This window comes from Heterodontus francisci, chromosome 30, assembly GCF_036365525.1.
Source record: "Heterodontus francisci isolate sHetFra1 chromosome 30, sHetFra1.hap1, whole genome shotgun sequence".
Classification (NCBI taxonomy): domain Eukaryota; kingdom Metazoa; phylum Chordata; class Chondrichthyes; order Heterodontiformes; family Heterodontidae; genus Heterodontus; species Heterodontus francisci.
In genome coordinates this window covers 64,845,901-64,869,685 of record NC_090400.1, presented here as the reverse complement: position 1 = coordinate 64,869,685, position 23,785 = coordinate 64,845,901, and the positions used below count along the sequence as shown (strand labels likewise).

At 53.0% G+C, this 23,785-nt stretch overlaps 1 protein-coding gene across 3 annotated transcripts in view; it reads right to left on the bottom strand.

Annotated features, from left to right (window-relative positions):
* Positions 1-21,797, bottom strand: part of zswim7 (zinc finger, SWIM-type containing 7) — a 78,366-nt gene extending 56,569 nt beyond the window's left edge. Inside the window, exons 1-2 of one of the 3 annotated variants that reach the window (XM_068010873.1) lie at positions 21,695-21,797; positions 8,236-8,339 (exon numbers count right to left, since the gene is read on the bottom strand). In XM_068010873.1, coding sequence (XP_067866974.1) covers positions 8,236-8,320 — 85 coding nt within the window. In that variant the 5' untranslated portion in view covers positions 8,321-8,339; positions 21,695-21,797. Of the gene's footprint in view, positions 1-3,493; positions 3,584-8,235; positions 8,340-21,694 lie in introns of those variants that run through there. The other 2 variants (XM_068010874.1, XM_068010875.1) reach the window with 2 other exon arrangements.
* Between the last annotated feature and the right edge of the window lie 1,988 nt (positions 21,798-23,785).

The following is a 23,785-nucleotide window of genomic DNA, read 5'->3' as shown; positions in this document are numbered from 1 at the left end:
ATTAACCTCTGCCTTTCCAAGTGACAGTTTATCCTGTCTCTCAGAATAGATTCTAATAATTTGCCCAATACTGAGGTTAGACTGACTGGCCTGTAATTTTTCAGTCTGTCCTTCGCTCCCTTTTTAAAGCAGTTCTCTAATCTTCCGGCACCACACCTGTATCCAATGAGGACTGGAAAATGGTCAGACCTTCTGCTATTTCCTCTCTTGCTTCTTTTAACAGCCTAAGGTACATTTCATCCGGCCCTGGTGATTTACCAACTTTCAAGGATGCTATTCCCATTAATACTTCCTCTCTCCCTATGTTTATCACATCCAATACTTCACACCCCTCCTCAGCTACAATATCTGCATCCTCCCCCTCTTTTGTGAAGACAGACGCAAAGTATTCATGAAGAACCATATCAATATCTTCCAGCCCTACACATAGGTTACCGTTTTGGTCTTTTATGGGCCGTATTCTCTCCTTAGTTATCTTCTTACTCTTAATGTATTGATAAAACATCTTTGGGTTAATCTTGATTTTGCTTGCCAATATCCTTTCATGCCCTCTCTTTGCTTTCCTAATTTCCTTTTTGATTTCACATCTCCACTTTCTAAACTCCTCTCGGCTTTCTGTGGTATTGAGTTCTCAGTGTCAGACATCAGTTTTCCTTTACTGCCTATCTTACCCTGTAGGCTCCTTGACGTCCATGGGGCTCTAGATTTGGCTGTCTCACCCTTTTTCTTTGTGGGAACATGTTTACTCTGAACCCCTTGAATCTCCCCTTTGAGTGCCTCCCACTGCTCTGACACTGATTTACCTTCAAGTAGCTGTTTCCAGTCCACTTTCACTAAATCACTCCTCAGTTTAGTAAAATTGACCTTGCCCCAATTGAGAACTCTAACTCCTGTTCTATCTCTGTCCTTTTCCATAATTATGTTAAAACTGACTGAATTATGATCAATACCAGCAAAATGCTCTCCCACTGCCACTCCTTTCACCTGTCCATCTTCATTTCTTAAAACTATGTTGAAAACACCGGAGGGTAATCATACCCTGACAATTTGCACTTGCTTTCTGCCATATTTTTCACAATTGCCCTTGAGACTTCAGGAAAACATTTTTGGATCGAAAACTATTTTCCAACCTTCAGCTTTAAGCAACCATTCCCTGCTACCATATTCAACTCCAGAAAGCTAGTCGTAGAAGGATAAGGCTGCAGCCTATATTTACACAGTTTCACATTTATTGTTCAGAAAAAAAGGATTACAAACATGTAGCTCCTCACTCAAAACCCTCTCCCGGTCCCAGTGAGTGTCTGTTTTAAGTGCTCAACTAAAACCCCAATTTAACTCCCTTCACCTGCATATAATCATACAATTAACACCGGGAACTTGACAGCCCTCAGCTCCGTCAGTTTGGTCAGTACCGCTTCCCTGGTGATTGTAATTTCACCAAGTTCCTCTCTTCCTTCCACCTCCTGATTTACAGCTCTTATTGGAATGTTTTTGTATCCTCTATAGTGAAGAGAGAAGCAAAATATTTGTTCATTTCATCCCCCATTTCCTCATTATCTTCTATTCATTCCCCATTCTCACTCTCCAGAGGACCTCAACTCACTTTACTTACGTTTTCCTTTTTAAATACCTTTAGAAATTCTTGCTATCCATTTTTACATTTCTAGCTAGCTTCCTCTCATACTCTAATTTCTTGTTCCTGATTAACCTTTTAGCCATTCTGTGCCATTCTTTAATTCAGACCAATCCTCTGATCTGCCACTCATCTTTGTGCAATTATATGCTTTTTCCTCAAGTTTGATGAACAAAGAACAGCACAGGAACAGGCCATTCGGCCCTCCAAGCCTGCGCCGATCTTGATGCCTGCCTAAACTAATACCTTCTGCACTTCCGGGGCCCATATCCCTCTATTCCCTTCCTACTTGCAGGTTGATAGGTAAATTGGCCATTATAAATTGTCACTAGTATAGGTAGGTGGTAGGGAAATATAGGAACAGGTGGGGGTGTTTGGTAGTAATATGGGACTAGTGTAGGATTAGTATAAATGGGTGGCTGATGTTCGGCACAGACTCGGTGGGCCGAAGGGCCTGTTTCAGTGCTGTATCTCTAATCTAATCTAATCTATTCATGTATTTGTCAAGATGTCTCTTAAACGTCGCTATCGTATCTGCTTCCACCACCTCCCTGGCAGCAAGTTCCAGGCACTCACCACCCTCTGTGTAAAAAACTTGCCTCGCACATCCCCTCTAAACTTTGCCCCTCGCACCTTAAACCTATGTCCCCTAGTAACTGACTCTTCCACCCTGGGAAAAAGCTTCTGACTATCCACTCTGTCCATGCCGCTCATAACTTTGTAAACCTCTATCATGTCGCCCCACCACCTCCGTCATTCCAGTGAAAACAATCCGAGTTTTTCCAACCTCTCCTCATAGATAATGCCCTCCAGACCAGACAACATCCTGGTAAACCTCCTCTGTACCCTCTCCAAAGCCTCCACGTCCTTCTGGTAGTGTGGCGACCAGAATTGCACGCAATATTCTAAGTGTGGCCTAACTAAGGTTCTGTACAGCTGCAACATGACTTGCCAATTTTTATACTCTATGCCCTGACCGATGAAGGCAAGCATGCCATATGCCTTCTTGACTACCTTATCCACCTGCGTTGCCACTTTCAGTGACCTGTGGACCTGTACGCCCAGATCTCTCTGCCTGTCAATACTCCTGAGGGTTCTGCCATTTACTGTATACCTCCCACCTGCATTGGACCTTCCAAAATGCATTACCTCACATTTGTCCGGATTAAACTCCATCTGCCATTTCTCCGCCCAAGTCTCCAACCGATCTATATCCTGCTGTATCCTCTGACAATCCTCATCATTATCCGCAACTCCACCAACCTTTGTGTCGTCCGCAAATTTACTAATTTTCCTCCAAATCATTTATATATACTACAAAGAGCAAAGGTCCCAGCACTGATCCCTGCGGAACACCACTAGTCACATCCCTCCATTCAGAAAAACACCCATCCACTGATACCCTCTGTCTTCTATGACCGAGCCAGTTCTATAGCCAGTTCTGATACTTTCCTTAACTTCTTGAGTTAACCACAGTTGGTGTGTCCTCCCCTTAGAATTTTTCTTTGAACTGACTATGTTGCGGTTGGCAGTTTCCAATAGTTGTTTGCCTCACTTCATTTTGAGAACTCACACCTCCACTCTCTACGATTGGGATAATTTTACTAAATATGGTCTTATGATCACAGGTAGAAAATTGGTCACAAATCAAAGAATGGAACTAACAAAAGTGCACTATAGGCAAAGCTGGTTATTGTTAACCCGGAGTCCGCAGTGGAGGTGCTGTCGTGTCCCAGTCCCTTCGCAGAAGGAAAAAAAGAATCAGTTCCTGTCCCAATCAATATCCTGTAGCTTGCACGGGAAAGCGTTTTGGGCGATATTGGGTGAGGACAGGATCACGGTTGAATAGTCAACACTCACTATTTGAACTCAAGCATCAAAACAGACCAGCTGGCTGATGCACCAGAAGTCAGAGTTCACCCATGGAATAGTTTCCCAGCAAGAATCATCCTGTAGGAGAGGTAAGGGAATAAAGTTATCCCACTTAGAAATCAAATAAAGGGTCAAAAATAAAGAATTGTTACAGTGCAGAAGGAGGCCATTCGGCCCATCGTGTCTGCACTGGCTCTCTGAAAGGGCAATTCCCTCAGTTCCATTCCCCTGCCTTCTCCCCATAACCCTGCAAATTCTTCCTTTTCATATAACTGGGGCACAATTCTAGATTTAGTCTTTGCTAATGAAGCTGGGCATGTGGATGAAGTAACAGTGGGTGACCATTTTGGAGATAGTGACCATAATACAGTTAGTTTCAGCATAATCTTGGAAAAGAACAGAGGTAAATCAGGAGTAAAAGTTCGAAATTGGGGGAAGGCAAATTTTACGAAACTGAGAGGTGACCTGGCGAAAGTGGACTTTAGCTACTTGAGGGAAAATCAGCAGCAAACCAGTGGGAGGCATTCAAAATCGAGATTCTACAGGCAGCGTGTAGACATGCCCCCACTAAGATAAAGGGTGGTACGGCCAAATCTAGATCCCCCTAGTTATCTAAAAGCTTACAGGGTAAGTTAAAGCAGAAAAATAAAGCTTATTACGATCACAAAAAACCTAATACTTTAGAAAGCCTAGAGCAGTATAGAAAGTGCAGGGGTGAAGTAAAAAAGGAAATTAGAAAAGCAAAGAGACATGAAAAATTATTGGCAGGTAAAAATCAAGGAAAACCCAAAGATGTTCTATCAGTACATTAAGAGTAAAAGGATAACTAAGGAAAGGGTAGGGCCTATCAGAGATGTACAAGGGAACTTATGTGTGGATGCAGAAGATGTGGGGCAGGGTTCTTAATGAGTTTTTGTCTGTCTTCACAAAGGAGAGGGATGATGCAGACATTGTAGTAAAAGAGGAGGAGTGTGAAATATTAGATACAATAAGCATAATGAGAGAGAAGTACTAGAGGGTCTGACATCCTTGAAAGTGAATAAATCACCAGGGCCAGATGGAATGCATCCCAGGTTGTTAAAGGAAGCCAGGGAGGAAATAACGGATGTGCTGAGGATCATCTTCAAATCCTCACTGGATACGGGGGAGGTGCCAGAGGATTGCACCATTGTTTAAGAAGGGTGCGAGAGAGAGGCCAAAGAATTATAGGCCGGTCAGGGGTAAATTATTAGAATCTATTCTGAGGGACAGGATAAACTGCCACTTAGAAAGGCATGGATTAATCAGGGATAGTCAGCATGGATTTGTTAAGGGAAGGTCATGTCTTACTAACTTAATTGAGTTTTTTGAGGAAGTAACAAGAAGCATTGATGAGGGTAGTGCAGTGGATGTGGTCTACATGGATTTTAGTAAGGCATTTGATAAGGTCCCGCATGGCAGACTGGTCAGAAAAATGAAAGCCCATGGGATACAGGGGAATATGGCAGGTTAGATCCAAAATTGGCTCAGTGACAGGAAACAAAGGGTAGTTGTCGAAGGATGTTTTTGCGAATGGAAAGCATTCCACAGGGCTCATTGTTGGGACCCTTGCTGTTTGTGGTATATATTAATAATTTGGACATAAGTGTGGGAGGCATGATTGGGAAATTTGCTGATGACACAAAAATTGATAGTGAAGAGGATAGCTGTAGACTCCAGAATGATAGCAATGGTTTGGTTGAGTGGATGGAAATGTGGCAAATGGAATTCAATCCGGAGAAGTGTGAGGTAATGCATTTGGGGAGGGCAAACAAAGCGAGGGAATACACAATAAACGGGAGGATATTGAAAGGGGTAGAAGAAGTGAGAGACCTTGGAGTGCATTTTCACAGGTCCCTGAAGGTGGCAGGACAGGTAGATAAAGTGGTGAAGAAGGCATGTGGAATGCTTTCCTTTATTGGCCGAGGTATAGAATACAAAAGCAGGGATGTGATGCTGGAACTGTATAAAATGCTGATTACGCCACAGTTGGAGTATTGCGTACAGTTCTGGTCACCACATTACAGGAAGGAAGGACATAATTGCTCTGGAGAGAGTATAGAGGAGATTTACTGTAATGTTGCCAGGGCTTGAAGGTTGCAGCCATGAGGAAAGATTGGATAGGCTAGGGTTGTTTTCCTTGGAAGAGAGGAGACAGACGGGTGACTTAATTAAGGTGTACAAAATTATGAGGGGTCTAGGTAGAGTAGACAGGAAGGACCTGTTTCCCCTAGCGGAGAGGTCAATTACCAGGGGGCACAGATTTAAGGTGATTGGTAGAAGGATTAGAGGGGACATGAGTAAAGACTTTTTCACCCAGAGGGTGGTGGGTGTCTGGAATTCACTGCCAGGAACGGTGGTGGAAGCAGAAACCCTCAACTCTTAAAAGGTACCTGGACATGCACCTGATGTGCTGTAGCCTGCAAGGCTACGGACCAGGTGCTGGAAGACAGGATTACATTGGGCGGCTAGTTTTTTCGGCCACGTAGATATGATGGACTGAATGACCTCCTTCTGTGCCGTAATTCTTCCATGGTTTTTCTATGGTTCTATCTAATTCCCTTTTGAATGCTTCAATTCAACCTGCCTCCACCACGTTCTCAGGCAGTGCATTCCAGACCTTAACCACTCACTGCGTGAAAAAGTTTTTCCCTCATGTTACTTTTGCTTCTTTTACCAAATACTGTAAATCTGTGCCCTCTCGTTCTTGATCCTTTCGTGAGTGGGAACAGTTTCTCTCTATCTACTCTGTCCAGAACATAATACCAATGAGAAAGAATTACTTCTGTAAAGTCCCAACCTCATTCTACACCATACGGTGTAACGTTTAAGACTGTTTATTTATAAATACATATTTCACAAACAGTTTATTCATTGATACTTCCTATCTCAGAGAACAACAGTTTAACCACACAGGGAAATCTGCCTGGTCCCATCATCACCATCAACAGTTACCATACTTGACCAACTTTTGCTGTTATCTGAAATGGCAGTTTACAAGTGATGGCTAACTTTTAAGTATTGCCACTGGCAAGGTGCCCTGTGTTTGGGGGAAAGTAAACAGTGCTTGAGGGGGACAAGCACTAAACTGACCCACACAACAAATGGAGAGAGACTGCTTCTGAGGCAATGATGAAACTACCTGCTAGTTTCAGTGAGTGGAATATTCATACAACATTCCAGCCATTGCCTGCTAACAAAACTATTAATATCATAAACTGGTGCATTTGCCATGGCAATGCCTCGACCAGAGTTCACTTGCCAACCAATCAGCACTCTCTTCTCATGCAGTATAAGTTGTTGTTTTCCCTTACATTGGTTATTCTTGCGAGTGTCCCGATGACTGCAAGACAAAAAGCTTCAGCGTGTCTCTATTTTCAGCAATACCCAAGCTCTGTACTACCAAACGACCATTAATATCATCGTCAATTTACCAGGTTTACCATAAATCTCTGAACATGTGGACACAGACTGCCCCTTTCTGAAGGGGATTACTCTAAATAAAAATAATAAAATTATTGAGTTAAGAAATCTTCTCCCTATTTCACAGGCTTTGCTTCAATCTCTGCTTCCATCCTCTCAGCCTCACCTTGTACACCCACTCCTCCCAACTCCAGCCACCTCCTGTTATGTGTCTCTGCATGTTTATAATGTTAAAAGGTGCTGTACAAATGTAAATTATTGTTGAGAATATGTTTTTCCTGATTCCTGTCCCAAATGTACACTGTAGGCTACAATCAAGGGGCATTTTAAACAATGTTCTGATACACACTCCTACCTCTCATATCTATTGGATTTCAGCACTTTCAGGAGGGTAATAAAGTAGAAACCCTGTAACTCGAGTCCATCCCAACACAAACGGACACAATGTGGTAACAGGCACATTACAATACTCAGGTAGGAATATTTATCGAGTGGCTACGGTGACTGAGCAACAGAAGATATAGAGTCTGACAGGGAAGATATGGATAGGATGTTTCCTCTGGCCGTTGAGTCTAGAACTAGGGACCGTAGTCTCAGAATAAGGGAAGGCCATTTAAGACTGGGTTGAAGAGGAATTTCTTTACTCAGAGGGTGGTGAATCCGTGGAATTCTCTACCCCAGAGGGCTGTGGAAGCTCAACCATTGAGCATGTTCAAGACAGAAATCAATAGATTTCTGAATACTTATTACATCAAGGGATATGGGGATAGTGCGAGAAAGTGGTGTTGTGGTAGATGATCAGCCATGTGGTGCAGTGGTTAGCACCGCAGCCTCACAGCTCCAGGGACCTGGGTTCAATTCTGGGTACTGCCTGTGTGGAGTTTGCAAGTTCTCCCTGTGTCTGCGTGGGTTTCCTCCGGGTGCTCCGGTTTCCTCCCACAGTCAAAACACTTGCAGGTTGATAGGTAAATTGGCCATTATAAATTGCCCCTAGTATAGGTAGGTGGTAGGGGAATATAGAGACAGGTGAGGATGTGGTAGGAATATGGGATTAGTGTAGCATTAGTATAAATTGGTGGTTAATGGTCAGCACAGACTCGGTGGGCTGAAGGACCTGTTTCAGTGCTGTATCGCTAAATCAAATCAAATCAAATAATTGAGTGGTGCAGCAGGCTTGATGGGCTGAATGGCCTACTCCTGCTCCTATGTTTCTCTAGTGAATGAAACCCCTTTGGTTTCTGCTTTCCCACTTAATCTCCCAGGAACGGCCCAATTTTCCACTCACTCACATTGTGACAATTCCTGGTAAATCTGCTGCACTTTCTTCAGAAGCTCTTCCACCACAGCTGGCAATGTACCCAATGCTGACGTCATCCCAAATCCCCAGCCTCTGCTGATGAAATCAGTAAATATATTGATCAATTATATTTAGAAAATTACAGAAAATAAACATGTTGAGTAAAGAGGAAAATTTTTTATTTTTGTTAGAAGTTTTAAGTGAATTTGTACAAGTTGATGCGTCTCAGCTGCGACCTGAGGGACAGGCACTAAACTGACCCACACAACTAATGAAGAGAGGGTGTTTCTGAAGCGATAAGAAACCACCTGCTCACTTCAGTGAGTGGAATTTACTGGGCACAGTCATTGCATTAAGCATGAGTGGACATTCTGTTTCCATTATCCATGCCATGGGCACTCAGGCTCCATAAACAGCTAGACATTAAAGGAATGTCTAGGAAGTTTGACTTCAGGACACAATGCAGACTGACAGGACATTGCTGAGGGAGCGCTGTGCCATCGGAGGGACAGTACTGAGGGAGTGCTGCACTGTCGCACTGTCGGAGGGTCAGTACTGAGGGAGTGCTGCACTGTCGGAGGCTCAGTACTGAGGGAGTGCTGTACTGTCGGTCAGTACTGAGGGAGTGCTGTACTGTCGGAGGGTCAGTACTGAGGGAGTGCTGTACTGTCGGAGGGTCAGTACTGAGGGAGCGCTGTACTGTCGGAGGGTCAGTACTGAGGGAGCGCTGTACTGTCGGAGGGTCAGTACTGAGGGAGCGCTGCACTGTCGGAGGGTCAGTACTGAGGGAGCGCTGCACTGTCGGAGGGTAAGTACTGAGGGAGCGCTGCAATGTCGGAGGGTCAGTACTGAGGGAGCGCTGCACTGTCGGAGGGTCAGTACTGAGGGAGCGCTGCACGGTCGGAGGGTCAGTACTGAGGGAGCGCTGCACTGTCGGAGGGTCAGCACTGAGGGTGCGCTGCACTGTCGGAGGGTCAGTACTGAGGGAGCGCTGCACTGTCGGAGGGTCAGTACTGAGGGAGCGCTGCACTGTCGGAGGGTCAGTACTGAGGAAGCGCTGCACTGTCGGAGGGTCAGTACTGAGGGAGTGCTGCACTGTCGGAGGGTCAGTACTGAGGGAGTGCTGCACTGTCGGAGGGTCAGTACTGAGGGAGTGCTGCACTGTCGGAGGGTCAGTACTGAGGGAGAGCTGCACTGTCGGAGGGTCAGTACTGAGGGAATGCTGCAGTGTCGGAGGGTCAGTACTGAGGGAATGCTGCAGTGATGGAGGGTCAGTACTGAGGGAGCGCCGCACTGTCGGAGGGTGAGTACTGAGGGCGTGCTGCACTGTCGGAGGGTCAGTACTGAGGGAGTGCTGCACTGTCGGAGGGTCAGTACTGAGGGAGTGCTGCACTGTCGGAGGGTCAGTACTGAGGGAGTGCTGCACTGTCGGAGGGTCAGTACTGAGGGAGTGCTCCACTGTCGGAGGGTCAGTACTGAGGGCGTGCTGCACTGTCGGAGGGTCAAAACTGAGGGAGTGCTGCACTGTCGGAGGGTCAGTACTGAGGGAGTGCGGCACTGTCGGAGGGTCAGCACTGAGGGAGTGCTGCACTGTCGGAAGGTCAGCACTGAGGGAGTGCTGCACTGTCGGAGGGTCAGTACTGAGGGAGTGCTGCACTGTCGGAGGGTCAGTACTGAGGGAGTGCTGCACTGTCGGAGGGTCAGTACTGAGGGAATGCGGCACTGTCGGAGGGTCAGTACTGAGGGAGTGCGGCACTGTCGGAGGGTCAGCACTGAGGGAGTGCTGCACTGTCGGAAGGTCAGCACTGAGGGAGTGCTGCACTGTCGGAGGGTCAGTACTGAGGGAGTGCTGCACTGTCGGAGGGTCAGTACTGAGGGAGTGCTGCACTGTCGGAGGGTCAGTACTGAGGGAGCGCTGCACTGTCGGAGGGTCAGTACTGAGTGAGTGCCGCACTGTCGGAGGGTCAGTACTGAGGGAGTGCTGCACTATCGGAAGGTCAGCACTGAGGGAGTGCTGTACTGTCGGAGGGTCAGTACTGAGGGAGCGCTGCACTGTCGGAGGGTCAGTACTGAGGGAGTGCTGCACTGTCGGAGGGTCAGTACTGAGGGAGTGTTGCACTGTAGGAGGGTCAGTACTGAGGGAGTGCTGCACTATCGGAAGGTCAGCACTGAGGGAGTGCTGCACTGTCGGAGGGTCAGTACTGAGGGAGTGCTGCACTGTCGGAGGGTCAGTACTGAGGGAGTGCTGCACTGTCGGAGGGTCAGCACTGAGGGAGTGCTGCACTATCGGAGGGTCAGCACTGAGGGAGTGCTGCACTGTCGGAGGGTCAGTACTGAGGGAGTGCTGCACTGTCGGAGGGTCAGTACTGAGGGAGTGCCGCATTGTCGGAGGGTCAGTACTGGGGGAGTGCTTGACTGTCGGCGGGTCAGTACTGAGGGAGTGCTGCACTGTCGGAGGGTCAGTACTGAGGGAGTGCCGCATTGTCGGAGGGTCAGTACTGGGGGAGTGCTGCACTGTCGGAGGGTCAGTACTGATGGAGTGCTGCACTGTCGGAAGGTCAGTACTGAGGGAGTGCTGCACTGTCGGAGGGTCAGTACTGAGGGAGTGCTGCACTGTCGGAGGGTCAGTACTGAGAGAGTGCTGCACTGTCGGAGGTTCAGTACTGAGGGAGTGCTGCACTGTCGGAGGGTCAGTACTGAGGGAGTGCTGCACTGTCGGAGGGTCAGTACTGAGGGAGTGCTGCACTGTCGGAGGGTCAGTACTGAGGGAGTGCTGCACTGTCGGAGGGTCAGTACTGATGGAGTGCTGCACTGTCGGAGGGTCAGTACTGATGGAGTGCTGCACTGTTGGAGGGTCAGTACTGAGGGAGTGCTGCACTGTCGGAGGGTCAGTACTGAGGGAGTGCCGCATTGTCGGAGGGTCAGTACTGGGGGAGTGCTTGACTGTCGGATGGTCAGTACTGAGGGAGTGCTGCACTGTCGGAGGGTCAGTACTGAGGGAGTGCCGCATTGTCGGAGGGTCAGTACTGGGGGAGTGCTGCACTGTCGGAGGGTCAGTACTGATGGAGTGCTGCACTGTCGGAGGGTCAGTACTGAGGGAGTGCTGCACTGTCGGAGGGTCAGTACGGAGGGAGTGCTGCACTGTCGGAGGGTCAGTACTGAGGGAGTGCTGCACTGTCGGAGGGTCAGTACTGAGGGAGTGCTGCACTGTCGGAGGGTCAGTACTGAGGGAGTGCTGCACTGTAGGAGGGTCAGTACTGATGGAGTGCTGCACTGTAGGAGGGTCAGTACTGGGGGAGCGCTGCAGTGTCGGAGGGTCAGTACTGAGGGAGTGCTGCACTGTCGGAGGGTCAGTACCGAGGGAGAGCTGCACCGTCGGAGGGTCAGGACTGAGGGAGTGCTGCACTGTCGGAGGGTCAGTACCGAGGGAGTGCTGCACTGTCGGAGGGTCAGTACCGAGGGAGAGCTGCACTGTCGGAGGGTCAGTACTGAGGGAGTGCTGCACTGTCGGAGGGTCAGTACTGGGAGAGTGCTGCACTGTCGGAGGGTCAGTACTGGGGGAGTGCTGCACTGTCGGAGGGTCAGTACTGGGGGAGTGCTGCACTGTCGGAGGGTCAGTACTGAGGGAGTGCTGCACTGTCGGAGGGTCAGTACTGAGGGAGTGCTGCACTGTCGGAGGGTCAGTACTGAGGGAGTGCTGCACTGTCGGTCAGTACTGGGGGAGTGCTGCACTGTCAGAGGGTCAGTACTGGGGGAGTGCTGCACTGTCGGAGGGTCAGTACTGAGGGAGTGTCGCTCTGTCGGAGGGTCAGTACTGAGGGAGTGCCGCTCTGTCGGAGGGTCAGTACTGAGGGAGTGCCGCTCTGTCGGAGGGTCAGTACTGAGGGAGTGCTGCACTGTCGGAGGGTCAGTACTGAGGGAGTGCTGCACTGTCGGAGGGTCAGTACTGAGGGAGAGCTGCACTGTCGGAGGGTCAGTACTGAGGGAGTGCTGCACTGTCGGAGGGTCAGTACTGAGGGAGTGCTGCACTGTCGGAGGGTCAGTACTGAGGGAGTGCTGCACTGTCGGAGAGTCAGTACTGAGGGAGTTCTGCACTGTCGGAGGGTCAGTACTGAGGGAGTGCCGCACTGTCGGAGGGGCAGTACTGAGGGAGTGCCGCACTGTCGGAGGGTCAGTACTGAGGGAGTGCCGCACTGTCGGAGGGTCAGTACTGAGGGAGTGCCGCACTGTCGGGGGGTCAGTACTGAGGGAGTGCTGCACTGTCGGGGGGTCAGTACTGAGGGAGTGCTGCACTGTCGGAAGGTCAGTACTGAGGGAGTGCTGCACTGTCTGAGGGTCAGTACTGAGGGAGTGCTGCACTGTCGGAGGGTCAGTACTGAGGGAGTGCTGCACTGTCGGAGGGTCAGTACTGAGGGAGTGCTGCACTGTCGGAGGGTCAGTACTGAGGGAGTGCTGCACTGTCGGAGGGTCAGTACTGAGGGAGAGCTGCACTGTCGGAGGGTCAGTACTGAGGGTGTGCTGCACTGTCGGAGGGTCAGTACTGAGGGAGTGCTGCACTGTCGGAGGGTCAGTACTGAGTGAGTGCTGCACTGTCGGAGGGTCAGTACTGGGGGAGTGCTGCACTGTCGGTCAGTACTGAGGGAGTGCTGCACTGTCGGAGGGTCAGTACTGAGGGAGTGCTGCACTGTCGGAGGGTCAGTACTGAGGGAGCACTGCACTGTCGGAGGGTCAGTACTGAGGGAGCGCTGCACTGTCACAGGGTCAGTACTGAGGGAGTGCTGCACTGTCGGAGGTTCAGTACTGAGGGAGTGCTGCACTGTCGGAGGGTCAGTACTGGGGGAGTGCTGCACTGTCGGAGGGTCAGTACTGAGGGAGTGCTGCACTGTCGGAGGGTCAGTACTGAGGGAGTGCTGCACTGTCGGAGGGTCAGTACTGAGGGAGAGCTGCACTGTCGGAGGGTCAGTACTGAGGGAGTGCTGCACTGTCGGAGGGTCAGTACTGAGGGAGTGCTGCACTGTCGGAGGGTCAGTACTGAGGGAGTGCTGCACTGTCGGAGGGTCAGTACTGAGGGAGTGCTGCACTGTCGGAGGGTCAGTACTGAGGGAGTGCTGCACTGTCGCAGGGTCAGTTCTGAGGGAGTGCTGCACTGTCGGAGGGTCAGTACTGAGGGAGTGCTGCACTGTCGGAGGGTCAGTACTGAGGGAGTGCTGCACTGTCGGAGGGTCAGTACTGAGGGAGTGCTGCACTGTCGGAGGGTCAGTACTGAGGGAGTGCTGCACTGTCGGAGGGTCAGTACTGAGAGAGTGCTGCACTGTCGGAGGGTCAGTACTGAGGGAGTGCTGCACTGTCGCAGGGTCAGTACTGAGGGAGTGCTGCACTGTCGGAGGGTCAGTACTGAGAGAGTGCTGCACTGTCGGAGGGTCAGTACTGAGGGAGTGCTGCACTGTCGGAGGGTCAGTACTGAGGGAGTGCTGCAGTGTCAGAGGGTCAGTACTGAGGGAGTGCCGCACTGTCGGAGGGTCAGTACTGATGGAGTGCTGCACTGTCGGAGGGTCAGTACTGAGGCAGTGCTGCACTGTCGGAGGGTCAGTACTGAGAGAGTGCTGCACTGTCGGAGGGTCAGTACTGAGGGAGTGCTGCACTGTCGGAGGGTCAGTACTGAGAGAGTGCTGCACTGTCGGAGGGTCAGTACTGAGGGAGTGGCGCAGTGTCGGAGGGTCAGTACTGAGGGAGTGCCGCACTGTCGGAGGGTCAGTACTGAGGGAGTGCTGCACTGTCGGAGGGTCAGTACTGAGGGAGTGCCGCACTGTCGGAGGGTCAGTACTGAGGGAGTGCAGCACTGTCGGAGGGTCAGTACTGAGGGAGTGCTGCACTGTCGGAGGGTCAGTACTGATGGAGTGCTGCACTGTTGGAGGGTCAGTACTGAGGGAGTGCTGCACTGTCGGAGGGTCAGTACTGAGGGAGTGCCGCATTGTCGGAGGGTCAGTACTGGGGGAGTGCTTGACTGTCGGATGGTCAGTACTGAGGGAGTGCTGCACTGTCGGAGGGTCAGTACTGAGGGAGTGCCGCATTGTCGGAGGGTCAGTACTGGGGGAGTGCTGCACTGTCGGAGGGTCAGTACTGATGGAGTGCTGCACTGTCGGAGGGTCAGTACTGAGGGAGTGCTGCACTGTCGGAGGGTCAGTACGGAGGGAGTGCTGCACTGTCGGAGGGTCAGTACTGAGGGAGTGCTGCACTGTCGGAGGGTCAGTACTGAGGGAGTGCTGCACTGTCGGAGGGTCAGTACTGAGGGAGTGCTGCACTGTAGGAGGGTCAGTACTGATGGAGTGCTGCACTGTCGGAGGGTCAGTACTGAGGGAGTGCTGCACTGTCGGAGGGTCAGTACTGAGGGAGTGCTGCACTGTCGGAGGGTCAGTACTGAGGGAGTGCTGCACTGTAGGAGGGTCAGTACTGATGGAGTGCTGCACTGTAGGAGGGTCAGTACTGGGGGAGCGCTGCAGTGTCGGAGGGTCAGTACTGAGGGAGTGCTGCACTGTCGGAGGGTCAGTACCGAGGGAGAGCTGCACCGTCGGAGGGTCAGGACTGAGGGAGTGCTGCACTGTCGGAGGGTCAGTACCGAGGGAGTGCTGCACTGTCGGAGGGTCAGTACCGAGGGAGAGCTGCACTGTCGGAGGGTCAGTACTGAGGGAGTGCTGCACTGTCGGAGGGTCAGTACTGGGGGAGTGCTGCACTGTCGGAGGGTCAGTACTGGGGGAGTGCTGCACTGTCGGAGGGTCAGTACTGGGGGAGTGCTGCACTGTCGGAGGGTCAGTACTGAGGGAGTGCTGCACTGTCGGAGGGTCAGTACTGAGGGAGTGCTGCACTGTCGGAGGGTCAGTACTGAGGGAGTGCTGCACTGTCGGTCAGTACTGGGGGAGTGCTGCACTGTCAGAGGGTCAGTACTGGGGGAGTGCTGCACTGTCGGAGGGTCAGTACTGAGGGAGTGTCGCTCTGTCAGAGGGTCAGTACTGAGGGAGTGCCGCTCTGTCGGAGGGTCAGTACTGAGGGAGTGCCGCTCTGTCGGAGGGTCAGTACTGAGGGAGTGCTGCACTGTCGGAGGGTCAGTACTGAGGGAGTGCTGCACTGTCGGAGGGTCAGTACTGAGGGAGAGCTGCACTGTCGGAGGGTCAGTACTGAGGGAGTGCTGCACTGTCGGAGGGTCAGTACTGAGGGAGTGCTGCACTGTCGGAGGGTCAGTACTGAGGGAGTGCTGCACTGTCGGAGGGTCAGTACTGAGGGAGTGCTGCACTGTCGGAGGGTCAGTACTGAGGGAGTTCTGCACTGTCGGAGGGTCAGTACTGAGGGAGTGCCGCACTGTCGGAGGGGCAGGACTGAGGGAGTGCCGCACTGTCGGAGGGTCAGTACTGAGGGAGTGCCGCACTGTCGGAGGGTCAGTACTGAGGGAGTGCCGCACTGTCGGGGGGTCAGTACTGAGGGAGTGCCGCACTGTCGGGGGGTCAGTACTGAGGGAGTGCTGCACTGTCGGAAGGTCAGTACTGAGGGAGTGCTGCACTGTCTGAGGGTCAGTACTGAGGGAGTGCTGCACTGTCGGAGGGTCAGTACTGAGGGAGTGCTGCACTGTCGGAGGGTCAGTACTGAGGGAGTGCTGCACTGTCGGAGGGTCAGTACTGAGGGAGTGCTGCACTGTCGGAGGGTCAGTACTGAGGGAGAGCTGCACTGTCGGAGGGTCAGTACTGAGGGTGTGCTGCACTGTCGGAGGGTCAGTACTGAGGGAGTGCTGCACTGTCGGAGGGTCAGTACTGAGTGAGTGCTGCACTGTCGGAGGGTCAGTGCTGAGGGAGTGCTGCACTGTCGGAGGGTCAGTACTGGGGGAGTGCTGCACTGTCGGTCAGTACTGAGGGAGTGCTGCACTGTCGGAGGGTCAGTACTGAGAGAGTGCTGCACTGTCGGAGGGTCAGTACTGAGGGAGTGCTGCACTGTCGGAGGGTCAGTACTGAGAGAGTGCTGCACTGTCGGAGGGTCAGTACTGAGGGAGTGGCGCAGTGTCGGAGGGTCAGTACTGAGGGAGTGCTGCCCTGTCGGAGGGTCAGTACTGAGGGAGTGCCGCACTGTCGGAGGGTCAGTACTGAGGGAGTGCCGCACTGTCGGAGGGTCAGTACTGAGGGAGTGCCGCACTGTCGGAGGGTCAGTACTGAGGGAGTGCCGCACTGTCGGAGGGTCAGTACTGGGGGAGTGCCGCACTGTCGGAGGGTCAGTACTGGGGGAGTGCCGCACTGTCGGAGGGTCAGTACTGGGGGAGTGCTGCACTGTCGGAGGGTCAGTACTGAGGGAGTGCTGCACTGTCGGAGGGTCAGTACTGGGGGAGTGCTGCACTGTCGGAGGGTCAGTACTGGGGGAGTGCTGCACTGTCGGAGGGTCAGTACTGGGGGAGTGCTGCACTGTCGGAGGGTCAGTACTAAGGGAGTGCTGCACTGTCGGAGGGTCAGTACTGGGGGAGTGCTGCACTGTCGGAGGGTCAGTACTGAGGGAGTGCTGCACTGTCGGAGGGTCAGTACTGAGGGAGTGCTGCACTGTCGGAGGGTCAGTACTGGGGGAGTGCTGCACTGTCGGAGGGTCAGTACTGGGGGAGTGCTGCACTGTCGGAGGGTCAGTACTGAGGGAGTGCTGCACTGTCGGAGGGTCAGTACTGAGGGAGTGCGGCACTGTCGGAGGGTCAGCACTGAGGGAGTGCTGCACTGTCGGAGGGTCAGCACTGAGGGAGTGCTGCACTGTCGGGGGGTCAGTACTGAGGGAGTGCTGCACTGTCGGAGGGTCAGTACTGAGGGAGTGCTGCACTGTCGGAGGGTCAGTACTGAGGGAGTGCTGCACTGTCGGAGGGTCAGTACTGAGGGAGTGCTGCACTGTCGGAGGGTCAGTACTGAGGGAGTGCTGCACTGTCGGAGGGTCAGTACTGAGGGAGTGCTGCACTGTCGGAGGGTCAGTACTGAGGGAGTGCTGCACTGTCGGAGGGTCAGTACTGAGGGAGTGCTGCACTGTCGGAGGGTCAGTACTGAGGGAGTGCTGCACTGTCGGAGGGTCAGCACTGAGGGAGTGCTGCACTGTCGGAGGGTCAGCACTGAGGGAGTGCTGCACTGTCGGAGGGTCAGCACTGAGGGAGTGCTGCACTGTCGGAGGGTCAGCACTGAGGGAGTGCTGCACTGTCGGAGGGTCAGTACTGAGGGAGTGCTGCACTGTCAGAGGGTCAGCACTGAGGGAGTGCTGCACTGTCGGAGGGTCAGTACTGAGGGAGTGCCGCACTGTCGGAGGGTCAGCACTGAGGGAGTGCCGCACTGTCGGAGGGTCAGTACTGAGGGAGTGCCGCACTGTCGGAGGGTCAGTACTGAGGGAGTGCCGCACTGTCGGAGGGTGAGTACTGAGGGAGTGCCGCACTGTCGGAGGGTCAGTACTGAGGGAGTGCCGCACTGTCGGAGGGTCAGTACTGAGGGAGTGCCGCACTGTCGGAGGGTCAGTACTGAGGGAGTGCTGCACTGTCAGAGGGTCAGCACTGAGGGAGTGCTGCACTGTCGGAGGGTCAGTACTGAGGGAGTGCTGCACTGTCGGAGGGTCAGCACTGAGGGAGTGCCGCACTGTCGGAGGGTCAGTACTGAGGGAGTGCCGCACTGTCGGAGGGTCAGTACTGAGGGAGTGCCGCACTGTCGGAGGGTGAGTACTGAGGGAGTGCCGCACTGTCGGAGGGTCAGTACTGAGGGAGTGCCGCACTGTCGGAGGGTCAGTACTGAGGGAGTGCCGCACTGTCGGAGGGTCAGTACTGAGGGAGTGCCGCACTGTCGGAGGGTCAGTACTGAGGGAGTGCTGCACTGTCGGAGGGTCAGTACTGAGGGAGCGCTGCACTGTCGGAGGGTCAGTACTGAGGGAGCGCTGCACTGTCGGAGGGTCAGTACTGAGGGAGTGCTGCACTGTCGGAGGGTGAGTACTGAGGGAGTGCTGCACTGTCGGAGGGTCAGTACTGAGGGAGTGCCGCACTGTCGGAGGGTCAGTACTGAGGGAGTGCCGCACTGTCGGAGGGTCAGTACTGAGGGAGTGCTGCACTGTCGGAGGGTCAGTACTGAGGGAGTGCTGCACTGTCGGAGGGTCAGTACTGAGGGAGTGCTGCACTGTCGGAGGGTCAGCACTGAGGGAGTGCTGCACTGTCGGAGGGTCAGTACTGAGGGAGTGCCGCACTGTCGGAGGGTCAGTACTGAGGGAGTGCTGCACTGTCGGAGGGTGAGTACTGAGGGAGTGCTGCACTGTCGGAGGGTCAGTACTGAGGGAGTGCTGCACTGTCGGAGGGTCAGTACTGAGGGAGTGCTGCACTGTCGGAGTGTCAGTACTGAGGGAGCGCTGCACTGTCGGAGGGTCAGTACTGAGGGAGTGCTGCACTGTCGGAGGGTCAGTACTGAGGGAGTGCCGCACTGTCGGAGGGTCAGTACTGAGGGAGTGCTGCACTGTCGGAGGGTCAGTACTGAGGGAGTGCTGCACTGTCGGAGGGTCAGTACTGAGGGAGTGCTGCACTGTCGGAGGGTCAGTACTGAGGGAGCGCTGCACTGTCGGAGGGTCAGTACTGAGGGAGCGCTGCACTGTCGGAGGGTCAGTACTGAGGGAGTGCTGCACTGTCGGAGGGTCAGTACTGAGGGAGCGCTGCACTGTCGGAGGGTCAGTACTGAGGGAGTGCTGCACTGTCGGAGGGTCAGTACTGAGGGAGTGCTGCACTGTCGGAGGGTCAGTACTGAGGGAGCGCTGCACTGTCGGAGGGTCAGTACTGAGGGAGTGCTGCACTGTCGGAGGGTCAGTACTGAGGGAGCGCTGCACTGTCGGAGGGTCAGTACTGAGGGAGTGCTGCACTGTCGGAGGGTCAGTACTGAGGGAGTGCTGCACTGTCGGAGGGTCAGTACTGAGGGAGTGCTGCACTGTCGGAGGGTCAGTACTGAGGGAGTGCTGCACTGTCGGAGGGTCAGTACTGAGGGAGTGCTGCACTGTCGGAGGGTCAGTACTGAGGGAGTGCTGCACTGTCGGAGGGTCAGTACTGATGGAGTGCCGCACTGTCGGAGGGTCAGTACTGAGGGAGTGGCGCAGTGTCGGAGGGTCAGTACTGAGAGAGTGCTGCACTGTCGGAGGGTCAGTACTGAGGGAGTGCTGCACTGTCGGAGGGTCAGTACTGAGGGAGTGCTGCACTGTCGGAGGGTCAGTACTGAGGGAGTGCTGCACTGTCGGAGGGTCAGTACTGAGGGAGTGCAGCACTGTCGCAGGGTCAGTACTGGGGGAGAGCTGCACTGTCGGATGGTCAGTACTGAGGGAGTGCTGCACTGTCGGAGGGTCAGTACTGAGGGAGTGCAGCACTGTCGCAGGGTCAGTACTGGGGGAGTGCTGCACTGTCGGAGGGTCAGTACTGAGGGAGTGCAGCACTGTCGCAGGGTCAGTACTGGGGGAGTGCTGCACTGTCGGATGGTCAGTACTGAGGGAGTGCTGCACTGTCGGAGGGTCAGTACTGAGGGAGTGCAGCACTGTCGGAGGGTCAGTACTGGGGGAGTGCTGCACTGTCGGAGGGTCAGTAGTGAGGGAGTGCTGCACTGTCGGAGGGTCAGTACTGAGGGAGTTCTGCACTGTCGGAGGGTCAGTACTGGGGGAGTGCTGCACTGTCGGAGGGTCAGTACTGAGGGAGTGCTGCACTGTCGGAGGGTCAGTACTGAGGGAGTGCTGCACTGTCGGAGGGTCAGTACTGGGGGAGTGCTGCACTGTCGGAGGGTCAGTACTGAGGGAGTGCTGCACTGTCGGAGGGTCAGTACTGGGGGAGTGCTGCACTGTCGGAGGGTCAGCACTGAGGGAGTGCTGCACTGTCGGAGGGTCAGTACTGAGGGAGTGCTGCACTGTCGGAGGGTCAGTACTGAGGGAGTGCTGCACTGTCGGAGGGTCAGTACTGGGGGAGTGCTGCACTGTCGGAGGGTCAGTACTGAGGGAGTGCTGCACTGTCGGAGGGTCAGTACTGAGGGAGTGCTGCACTGTCGGAGGGTCAGTACTGGGGGAGTGCTGCACTGTCGGAGGGTCAGTACTGAGGGAGTGCTGCACTGTCGGAGGGTCAGTACTGGGGGAGTGCTGCACTGTCGGAGGGTCAGTACTGAGGGAGTGCTGCACTGTCGGAGGGTCAGTACTGAGGGAGTGCAGCACTGTCGCAGGGTCAGTACTGAGGGAGTGCCGCACTGTCGGAGGGTCAGTACTGGGGGAGTGCTGCACTGTCGGAGGGTCAGTACTGGGGGAGTGCTGCACTGTCGGAGGGTCAGTACTGGGGGAGTGCTGCACTGTCGGAGGGTCAGTACTGAGGGAGTGCTGCACTGTCGGAGGGTCAGTACTGGGGGAGTGCTGCACTGTCGGAGGGTCAGTACTGAGGGAGTGCTGCACTGTCGGTGGGTCAGTACTGAGAGAGTGCTGCACTGTCGGAGGGTCAGTACTGGGGGAGTGCTGTACTGTCGGAGGGTCAGTACTGAGGGAGTGGCGCAGTGTCGGAGGGTCAGTACTGAGGGAGTGCTGCACTGTCGGAGGGTCAGTACTGAGGGAGTGCTGCACTGTCGGAGGGTCAGTACTGAGGGAGTGCCGCACTGTCGCAGGGTCAGTACTGAGGGAGTGCTGCACTGTCGGAGGGTCAGTACTGAGGGAGTGCTGCACTGTCGGAGGGTCAGTACTGGGGGAGTGCTGCACTGTCGGAGGGTCAGTACTGAGGGAGTGCTGCACTGTCGGAGGGTCAGTACTGGGGGAGTGCTGTACTGTCGGAGGGTCAGTACTGAGGGAGTGCCGCACTGTCGCAGGGTCAGTACTGAGGGAGTGCTGCACTGTCGGAGGGTCAGTACTGGGGGAGTGCTGCACTGTCGCAGGGTCAGTACTGAGGGAGCGCCGCACTGTCGCAGGGTCAGTACTGAGGGAGTGCTGCACTGTCGCAGGGTCAGTACTGAGGGAGTGCTGCACTGTCGGAGGGTCAGTACTGAGGGAGTGCTGCACTGTCGGAGGGTCAGTACTGAGGGAGCGCCGCACTGTCGCAGGGTCAGTACTGAGGGAATGCCGCACTGTCGCAGGGTCAGTACTGAGGGAGTGCTGCACTGTCGGAGGGTCAGTACTGGGGGAGTGCTGCACTGTCGGAGGGTCAGTACTGAGGGAGTGCTGCACTGTCGCAGGGTCAGTACTGAGGGAGTGCTGCACTGTCGGAGGGTCAGTACTGAGGGAGTGCTGCACTGTCGGAGGGTCAGTACTGGGGGAGTGCTGCACTATTATTAATGTTTTGTGTCAATCAGCATTTGCTGAAATCATTAACTTTCGGAACTGAGGATTTTTCGGACGATGGAAAATCCGCGCCATTTCCCGCCAGGATAATTTGTTTAAAAGTTCGGATTGAAATTTCTCTCTTTTTGGGAATTTATGAGCTTCACCTGAACTCCGCCTGAGCCCAGCTTCCCAGCACTCCGGACACCAACTCAATGCCGCTCCCGAACTCCAGACTCAGGCCTCGGGCCTTGGCTCCGCGCGCTGTATCCTGGGGATTGTAGTTTACAATCGCAATAGAACTACATCGTCCAGCGGGCTGTGCGAACGTCACATCCTGTCGGTGACGTCAGTGCCGGTCTCGTCCCGCTTCCACCAGAACACAGAAGGTTGAGTAGGCCATTCAGCCCATCGAGCCTGTACCACCATTCAATACAATCATAGCTGATCATCCACTTCAGTGCCTTTTTCCCCCACACTAACCCCATATCTCATTGATATTTAGATATTTGTCAATCTCTGCTTTAAACATACTCCCCAACCAGGGGAAACATCTTATTTGCATCTACCTGTCTATCCCTTTAAGTATTTTGTAGGTTTCAATGAGATCACCTCTTATTCTTCGAAACTCTACAGAATACAGGCCCAGTTTCCCCAATCTCTCTTCATAGGACAGTCCCGCCATCCCGGGAACAAGTCTGGTGAACCTTCGTTGCACTCCCTCTCTGGCAATAATATCCTTCCTAAGGTCAGGGGACCGAAACTGCACACAGTACTCCAGATGCAGGCAAACCAAGGTTCTATACAATTGAAGCAAGACTTCACTACTCCTGTACTCAAATCCTCTTGCAATAAAGATTAACACACCATTAGACTTCTTAATTGCTTGCTGCACCTGCATGTTAGCTTTCAGTGACTTATTGACAAGGACACCCAGGTCCCTTTGTACATCTACACTTTCTAACCTCTTACCATTTAAGAAATACTCTGCACATCCGTTCCTCCTGCCAAAGTGGATAACCTCACATTTTTCCAGATTATATTCCATCTGCCACGGTCTTGCCCACTCATTAAGTCTGTTCAAATCTCCTTGAAGCCGCTTTGCATCTTCCTCACAACACACATTCCCACCTAGTTTTGTGTCATCCGCGAACTTGGAAATATTACATTTTGTCCCCACATCCAAATCATTGATATGTATTGTGAACAGCTAGGGCCCAAGCACTGATCCCTGCGGTACCCACTAGTCACAGCATGCCAACACGAGAATGACCCATTTATTCCTACTCTCTGTTTTCTGCATGCTAACCAATCCTTAATCCATGCCACTATATTACCTCCTATCCTATGTGCTTTAATTGTGCTAACCAACCTCCTGTGGGGGACTTTATCAAAGGCCTTTTGAAAATCCAAGTATACCACATCCACCGATGCCCCTTTATCAATTCTGTTAGTAACATCCTCAAAAAAACTCCAACAGGTTCGTCAAACATGATTTTCCATTCATAAATCCATGTTGACTATGCCCAATCAGATCATTATTATCCAAGTATCCATTTATCACATCCTTTAGAATAGATTCTAGCATTTTCCCAATGACTGATGTAAGGCTAACAGGTCTGTAATTCCCTGGTTTTCTCTCTCCCTTCCTTCTTAAATAGTGGGGTGACATTTGCTACCTTCCAATCTGCAGGAACCAGTCCAGAATCTATAGAATTTTGGAAGATGATCACCAATGCATCCACTATCTCCATAGCTACCTCTTTCAACATTCTGGGATGTAGAATATCAGGTCCTGGGGATTTAACAACCTTCAGCCCCATTAATTTCTCCAATACAACCTTCTAATACTGATTTCCTTCAATTCCTCATTCTCCCTAATCCCTTGGATCTCTAATTCTAGGAGATTTCTTGTAACTTCCTCAGTGAAGACAGACACAGAGTAATCATTTAGCTTCTCTGCCATTTCTCTATTCCCCATTATAAATTCTCCTGACTCTGCCTGTAATGGAACCAAATTTGTCTTAGACAAACGTTTCCTTTTTACGTACTTGTAGAACACTGCAAGTTCCCCTCCAAGTCACACACCATCCTGACTTGGAACTATATCGCCGTTCCTTCACTGTCACTGGGTCAAAATCCTAGAACTCCCTTCCTAACAGCACTGTGGGTGTACCTACCCCACATGGACTGCAGCGGTTCAAGAAGGCAGCTCACCACCACCTTCTCAAGGGCAATTAGGGATGGGCAATAAATGC